The 8753-nt window shown below is 32.4% G+C and overlaps 1 protein-coding gene across 4 annotated transcripts; it reads right to left on the reverse strand.

Annotated features, from left to right (window-relative positions):
* Window positions 1–54: 54 nt before the first annotated feature.
* LOC148629494 (menorin-like) lies at window positions 55–7613 on the reverse strand. Of its 4 annotated transcripts, XM_088552298.1 has the most exons (6): window positions 6872–7381; window positions 6400–6473; window positions 5856–5966; window positions 2837–2995; window positions 2059–2285; window positions 55–1651 (listed from the first exon to the last, which is right to left on the reverse strand). In XM_088552298.1, exons 5-6 carry the CDS (start codon window positions 2272–2274, stop codon window positions 527–529), a joined length of 1341 nt encoding a protein of 446 aa, XP_088408424.1. In that variant the 5' UTR covers window positions 2275–2285; window positions 2837–2995; window positions 5856–5966; window positions 6400–6473; window positions 6872–7381; the 3' UTR covers window positions 55–526. The 4 variants fall into 4 exon arrangements, with proteins under 4 accessions (XP_088408424.1, XP_088408441.1, XP_088408415.1 ...); XM_088552315.1 differs by lacking the exon at window positions 5856–5966; XM_088552289.1 differs by lacking the exons at window positions 5856–5966; window positions 6400–6473; window positions 6872–7381 and adding an exon at window positions 7398–7613.
* Between the last annotated feature and the right edge of the window lie 1140 nt (window positions 7614–8753).

The following is an 8753-nucleotide window of genomic DNA, read 5'->3' on the forward strand; positions in this document are numbered from 1 at the left end:
AGGGTATAATGTCATTCACATAAAAATTCAAGTATATTAGTCAATAGTGGAAAGTAAAATAATCAACTTTTATTGAAAAAAGATACAGAAAATAATGTAAATTGGAATGTATACAAATGATATGTGTTTTATGTAAACAATTGTTGAATGCATAGATTATCTAATAATTAAAAAAAAACAATAATATAAAAAGTCAATAGAAAGCAACAAATATCTGCACCCTAGATTCAATGTAGATGAAAACTAAAGTGTGTGGAATTGTGGTACAATACATGTATATATTGAATGCTCAAATAAAGTAACCAGTCCTTATACAAAGACATTTACACTACAAATCCCAGTAAATTGCACATGAAATTCATTCTTACTCTAATTTGCAAGAAGTGAAGAGCTAGAATAAAAGCATGCATGGTTAATCTGTCCACTGAAGATTAATAAAAAAAAAACATCTCCAACATCTCCACATAGTAACTTCATTAACACTGACATGGCACTTAGTTTTCACAAAGCAACAAAATAGTTTGTCTCACATCTTGATATCAATCGGTTCACGCTTAGGGTTATACTCAATGTGCAACTCGTCAATTACAGCATATCTATTACTGTCTTCAAGCTTAATAATAAAAGGGTGCATTTCATCCCCAATGTCTTTAGGAACTGGTACACTTAGTACAGCCTGATTTCCACGAGTTCTCCTAGTACTACTCAGTGTTTCACAGTCATGTAAAATATCTAGGGTAAACTTAATTTCATGTCCTGCATCAGATACACTAAAACCATAACAATCTGATGAACTCAATGAAAATCTTTGATGTCCTTTCTTTATTGCAGGTTTAATACCTCTACTCTCTACTTTCAACTGCCCATCCAAACCTAGGAAGCAAAATATACCATTGATATGTTCAAAGTCACTATACTTAGAAGATCTAACTATAATGTTAAGACCTGTTTCTCCTTGCTCAACAGGTCTGTTTTTTCTATTTATAAACATGACTCTACCATGCAAGATGTTGTGTGAAGATGGTCGGTATTTTCCTTTTGTCAGGACAAACACAGCCTTACTAGTCAAAACAAGTGCTTCTTCACTTCCCAACACTGAGTGTTGCTGTACATGCAGTCCCATCTTTAACCATTGCATGGGTCTGAATGATACATCCTGTCTTTCCAGAACTAGTGGGTCAAGGTGGGCTCGAGATTTGTGTCGATTATCATGTAAAAATTGAGCTAAGTCAGGATTACTAATATCCCAGTAAGATAAGGAAGGATCAAACCTAAAGGCTATGTGCATCAGATCTCTGCCAATATCTTGCCAATCTTCAGGTGGTTGATGTACCAACAGTGCTCCTCGGGTGTTATCTGTCAACCATTTCAACTGAGGAACTGAGTTTCGTATGAATGATCCCCTGGCTGTAAAGACAATGGGTGGCTCAATTTCATATTGATGTACAAAATGATACATGTCAAATGTCATGTTCCATGAATACCCCAGCAGACTAAGATCAGTATGGGTTCCAGTTGTCCACCCTAGAGATATTGTACATTCCGGGAATAATCTCTGGATATGTTTGATGAATCTTACACGGTCAACCTTAGGCTCCTGGCCAAGAGGACCTTTGATAATATCAGCATGTAACCAAACAGGCATAAGGATCTACAATACAATACAGGTAAATTATATTACCAGTACTAGAAATTAAAAAAAGTTTAGATCAAATAAAACAATCAGTTTTATTAGCTACAAAAATGCATAAGTTATTTGCAATAAAAGTATTTCATTATCAATATTAAAAGTATTCACTAATATATTTTTTCTGTCAAGTGAAACACATAACTGTGCAATGTACATGACATTTTTTGTGTGACCTGCTTAAAGTTGGCTTTGAATTGGTAAATATTCAAATAAATTAACATCCTCTATAAAAGTGAACATAATGGTAGAGAGAGTTGGATGTCCAAGAATATCCTTAAGTAATTGCCATGTACAAAATGAAGTTATTTATAATGTATGCCAACAAACCTCCCAATTTCTATATTGACTAGTATATAATGAATACTTGCTTTATCTTTTATAGCTTTCAGCTTCTGTAGACTTATTTCCAATGCATCTGTTGATTGGAAGTCTAACTTAATTCCCTTTTTGTTTGTTTGGATGATCATGTCCAACCATTCCTCTAATGGTATGTCACTGGTTGTATCAGGAAATTTCCCCATGATGGGAACCAGACTTTGTTTCTCAGTACCTTGTCCTTGTAACATCACATCACCTTCAATCATGTGAACATCACCTTAAGACAAAAAAAAATATCAACATCCATTTGAAACCTATCATGAATGCTTACAGTAAAGATAAAAGGAAATTAGGTGATAATTAATGGAACCAGACAAAGTATTTGTTCAAAAATTGAGAAAATTTGCATAACAAATATTTTTTTAGAAATATTTGCAGGTCTAATGGAAATCAAAACATTGGTAAATGAGAGTAAACCTGCACCAGTACAAGCATAATATATATATATATATTTTTTATTCTTTTGTAACCAGAATTGTATTTTTAAAGCTACTGGATATAGTGGGTCTTCCTTTGAGTAAATTATTAAATGACAATTATCTGATGAATTGCCTTTTATACAAATGCAGTTAACAGGAAAACAGGTATACTACAGGTATTTAAATCTTTCACAGATAGTTATGATTTTCAGGTCACTTGTCCAGTTCATTACTAAAGGCAGTTCATCAGATAATTGTCATTTATTAATATACCCTGAACCTTATCATAGTACAGAACTGTAAGAACCATAATACAAATCTGTTAACAATATCTGTTTACAGTTCTTACTTTCAATAGCTTTTCTCAGAGCTGCTAAACTATTCACTCCATGTGCCCATTTTATGTTAACACCATCATTTTCTGTTCCAGGAAAATAATACAATGTTGGTGAACCTGGTCCAGGCTTTAAGGATGGAAGCCTTCGTTGTAGAAAAAAGGGAACGATCCCTACAAAAAAAAAATGCATTTTTTTTTACAGGACCGCAACAGATTTGCAGTTGTATAATGGATTGGTATTATGGCGCTGTCTTGTATGTGTTATCATCGGAAGGTACTTGATTTTCATGCGATAAATTGAACATTAGTTTCTTGATCTTGATTAATTTTATAACAAGGCTCCATGCCTTTGCACAAAATGAAGGTTAGTCTTAATTTTTAGGATTTTAGCTTGTACTGTTTAGGAAGTAAGGGACCAAAAACAAGCAGTCTGTAAAATTGGTCCACGTACAAATAATGTATCTCATGAAAAAGTGTATGAATCTCTATAAATTTCACCACTTTTTCATTTATGTACAACAAAGGTCAGACTTGGATTGATTTAGAGTGTTTTAACATTACTGTTAAGGAATAAGGAGATAAAAAAGGTCAAAAAGTAGCATTTTTCTGTTTTCCAAACTATAACATGAGTAAGATTGTACAGTACAGAAATAGACATACCACAACTAACACCAACATAGTAGTGTTCTACTCTTACAGTGGTACCAAAGTGAAAGAACTAATTTTTTTCAGTATAAAATTATTTGCTACTTTCTTTTGTGTTAAGAGTGGTGAGCATTACCCCTTTCAATACCGAAAAAATGTGACAATATCTTAAGATAAAAAAGGTATTTACTTCACTCTAAGAGTACACCACTACATTTTTGGTATCTTGGTGATCTCCCTATCACTATCAGTGATAGTCCACCTATGTCAGACTAGGAGGAATCAAGGACCAAAAACTGGCAGATCCAATAGAATCACCTACAGGGGTTGGTGGGGCCTCCCTAGGGCCCCTTTGCTCTGCCTATGAAAAAGGCTAAATCTAAGTGCTGATAACACTGGCAGTTTTTGATTCTTGTAAAATTGTAGCATGAACAAAATTTTAAAGATCATATGATGTTATATAAAACTGTGACCATACATTGCATTTAAAATACTACTAAGAACTGTCCTTTTTTTAATATGAACAAACTGAAAGTCAATCAGAATCAATACTACTGATCCAACTTTACACACATTTACAAGTTTATGTTCCATTTCACCTTTTTCCTCAATTATAAATCTATCCAAAAGTGAATGTGCATTTCCATTTAAAAGCTATGTTAACAGAGTATTTATCCTATATAACAATTATACTAAAATAAAGCCAATATCAGCTTGAGAAAATAATTTCCTTAACACAAGATTTTCAAAATCTAGACACTTTAATCAATTTGAATCTTCCTGCCATTTTTACTTGTTTAAAATCACTGCTCTTTACATTTTATCCTTCCAGACACATTGCTGCAAGAAATAAATTCCCTGCATTGTAAATATAAATTTATTACTATATATCTTTCAAGGCTGAAAAGAAGTCCCTCAAATTTTGAGTTGATATGAAGACTAGATCTATATTTTATAATTTGCATAAATAACAGAATATTACTGAGCAGAAAAAAAGCAAGAAACATAGTTACTTGTTATGAAAGAGGTACTGAATGATGTAAAAGGAATAACATTTGGACTACATTTTTGTGTAATGTTCAGAAATAGTAAGGAAGTTCTGGTGATAGACCGGTGACACAAGGTATTTTGATCCTGAAGGATCAAAAACCCAAAACTCATTGTTTGAAGCAAATACTCTAAATGGCAAAAGGCTTTCTGCTTCTTAAAATCATATATCCTTTGATTTTTCATACATTTACCTTCACCTTAAACTATCCTTTTACCATTTAAGTGATGTCAACTTCAATCAAATACTAAAAAAATATTTGAATTCTGTTATTTTCAGGATTTTGACCCCATTCATAACATTTACAATGATTCTAGAAAACCTTTTATGCATCCTTATCAACCAATGTCAACAAATCTGGGATGTCATATATAATTTATCAAAACTGCAATAAATTATGATATAAAAATACAAGAAAACAAATTCAGTAGCAGACTAAGTACATATACATTTTGTAGGTCAGGTATGCAGCATGATTTCATCCTGAAAGTGTTTGAAGCATGCTACTACATGTGCTGGGTATTGTTAAAATATCCAACTTTTTGTATGGCACATGAATACAACCCCAACCCGACAAAGCAATATCCAAATAAAAAAGAGGAGATTTGCAGAGTCAGAAGAAACTCGGACTACTAGTTAAAGTGTAGTTATCACTGGCGAGTAATTCTAGCCAACAGATTTTTTATCCCCTCAAACAAGTTCATGCCATATATTTAAGACATACATCTAAGGGATTGCTGGTACTTCGCTATCAAAAATGACCTTTCATACAACAATTTTCATTGAGGAACAAACTTTTGATGAGTTGATTGGCAAGAATCGCTTCCGTCTTGAAAATTGGCCGATCTACTCTCTGATCAGTCTTCCTGCTTTGGCAGGCTACAGAACTCCTACAGCATTCATACACAGCAGATTTATAATTAAAAAAGGCACATTTTTCCCAAACAGAGATACACTGAAATTATACCTGACCTTAATTTTTTTGTGGCAGATCAACGATAACGAATGTGATGGCCTGGTACCTCTGTACTAATCCCGTTTGGAATTCCGTAATGGAGATATTTTTTGTTTTGACCACCACTGGTGTTGGTCAAAACAAAAAATATCTCCAGCGCCGAATCCCAAAAGGGATTACATGTACCTCTGCACCTGGTAAGTTGATATCTCAATTTATGATTTTTAAATCTGTACCCCCAATCTGTTGGTCAAAATAATACTCTTCCGATAGAGTTACCGATTTCACCAGATGGCGCTAATATTATTGATAAAAATAAAATTTGGACATTCTACTTCTGTAAATTATGTTATGTGCATGTCTTTATTTAATTATTTAATTACACCAGTGGCTGAAAATCAAATGTCAACCATCCACCATTATTGTTGTTGTATCCCAAATCCATGCATTTCCAGTTCAGAGATTAAACAAGTATGGGATACAATACATTTCCACTAAATAAATAGAAATATGTTAGTATTGGATTTAATGAAAAAAAAAATAGTTTTGGACAAAAAATAACTTTATAGAATCTATTTTTAGTCTATTTAAAGAGAAATATTTACATGTGAAAATTTAAACATTTCAAATTATTTCAAAATGATGTTTATCTTATTTCAATTCCTATTCAAATAATCATTTGATTGAAATTGATTAAGAATTGAAATCATTTAGAATATTTTAGATTACTTAAAATTGATATACTAGGTGATCGCAATCATTATATTATATATTCTTATATATAAGTATTTCATATACCATTTTTGTGCAACTTACTTTTCATCTGAATTAATTCTAACTTAGAAAATTAAATCATTTATACATTTGAACAACTTTAATAAAATCAACAGCAGCAACAACAAAAAATCTGTAAAACAAAAAATATACATTCTGTACTGCATTGAAGGCAGATTTCTAAGCATCAGGGTGATACTGTTTTTCTTCATTTTAGATATATACATCTGTAAATAAAAAAATACCCCAAATTAGCTTAAATTTGTTCATTGTGAAAATTTTCATGTTAAATACTGCGTAACAATTGATTTCCATTGAATTTTTCTGAGCAGAATGTTCTTAAGATGAGGGAAAATATGTTTGATATTTTAATTTGTCAAATCCTCAGAAAATGTTCATTTTTTGAAAATCTGGCTTTCCATAATTAATTTGTATAACACATGACGTATTTTCGTCACATGATTGTTGTTTGGGAAGCTTTGCAAATGGCAGACGATAAATCAATATCGATTGATTGGTTTCATGCATATTTACTACATTTCTAAAAGGAATTAAATAATATGGCATACAGAGGTTTCAGAAAAGTTGGAAATACTCTATGTTGAGCTTAAAACTTGAAAATTACCTGGCATACCGGCAATCTGATCTTTGTTGTTGTTTTCAGGAAACAGGCGGGTATCAGTGTCAGCAACCTCTGACCTCTGACCCAAGCACGTGCAACCAGTTCCATACAAAAATGGATATAAATAATACAGCGGAACTACATTTTAATTACAATACAATTTTAGATTTTATACATCTGGTAATCCCAGATTATTTATTGGCACTGCCTAAGTCTTGAGCCAGTTGTTGTTAATTATTATTTTTTAACATATAAGTTTTTTTTTATTTCATCTGGGAACCACATTGGAAATCAGCCAAGGGCTTTCACGGGATATCCTCGGTTAAATATCAACTATGGGTAAAAATTTGACTTTTAACACAATCTGTGTCATTGTACTTTAAAGTGTCATGCATTCACTAGTGAGGTATTGTTTTTATTGTATTGTATATGTACATGTATTGCATGTTGATATTTAATCGAAATAAATCTATCGAACTAGGTATACATCGGGAAGAAGGTACAGCAGTATAACTATAAGCATACGTACCTCCATTTATTTTGTAGTAAGTCACTAAAATAATAAAGCCCAATACCATGTGACATAAAATATACTTTTGTAATTGTTTTGGACCCGGGAATTTGCTATAGTAATTCACTATTTTTGCTGAAGTTCCTCGGGAAGCCATGGTTTATTTATTGTACTGGTTACCAATTGAAAGCCGCAATTAAGAGGGATGCTGTTGTAGACCCCGCTCTATTCGGAAAGCCAGTAATCTATAATGTGTAATTTTTGTTCCGAGTTCGGAATAAATACGCATAAAATTCGGATTTAGAGACTAGTTATTTTTTGCTAATAGGGTATGTAAGTCTCGTCATGTGACCCCGTGATTTTATGAGAATGGGTCCTTGTCTACCATTAAAATGCATGGAGATTCGTCATTAACACATCAATGGGTTCAACATAAAAGCAATTTTTTAGTGCAAAAATACTGATAAAAAATGGCAAATATCTATTTCTACAAAATAAAAATGTTAAGAAAAGCATAAAATATAAGATTTTCCTTTGTGATAGCAGCGTTTCGATTTCCCGGAAGTAAACAGTAACATGCAGATCGGTCTTCGGATTTCAACACGTTCTACATCGGAAATTCCGTAAGGAAAACTGAAACTAGAACTTGCAAACCCTATGATTACGATGAATGTTGCGTATGTATAGCAGGTTTTTATGAAATGTAGAAACTGAATTTGGAAATGAAAGGTATTCGATAGTGTGCATTTGTGTAATATCATGATTAATTATGATTCTCCCCTGCAGTAAAAAATCTTTAATATTATTTTTTTATTTTTGTTATTTTTTTAAACATTGAATTAGTTGTTTTGTACTTGTCCTGCATTGTAACTGATTGTAATCCTTTTATTTAGATTATGTACCAAAAAATAATTTGAATTTTCATCACATTATATTATAATGCCTGCATCAGCGTAATATGACGTTAAGTGAAAGATAAAGAAAATGTATAATTTATGTGTGTATAATACGTTAATCAAGGAAACCAAGATGCGAGCTGAAATCAAAAGACTTTAATCCACGAATAAAGACTAGACAGGAAAACAGACACACACAACAGAGAAATTGAAATAACCGAAATAACACTTACAAAGAAACAATAGCATGAGTAACCCGGACGCCACTAAAAACTTGGAACATATGGACCAGTTGAACCGGTGGAGAAAGAGGAAGACTGTGACGGAAGTTGACATGTGGTGAAACTCAACAAATGCACCAGCGAGTAACCTAAATCCAGAACAGTAAATACTTTCAGAGGTCACCAAAAGGTCTTCTGCAAGTTTAAACACACCTTTAAGAAAGATCTGAAAGGTCCCGACATTGATGATTAAAATC

The sequence above is a fragment of the Perna viridis genome, chromosome 1 (genome assembly GCF_037379345.1).
Source record: "Perna viridis isolate PV_CMFRI_1.1 ecotype Kerala chromosome 1, ASM3737934v1, whole genome shotgun sequence".
Lineage (NCBI taxonomy): Eukaryota > Metazoa > Mollusca > Bivalvia > Mytilida > Mytilidae > Perna > Perna viridis.

Bases quoted from the DNA above. Each gene is read 5' to 3' on its own strand.
- LOC148629494 (XM_088552289.1), bottom strand. From the start codon at position 7,536: ATGGCTTCCCGAGGAACTTCAGCAAAAATAGTGAATTACTATAGCAAA. The intron at 2,286-2,836 runs GTAAGAACTGTA...TTTTGTCTTAAG, and splicing joins TCTGAGAAAAGCTATTGAAA to GTGATGTTCACATGATTGAA. The intron at 1,652-2,058 runs GCAAGTATTCAT...ATTGTATTGTAG, and splicing joins TGAAAGCTATAAAAGATAAA to ATCCTTATGCCTGTTTGGTT.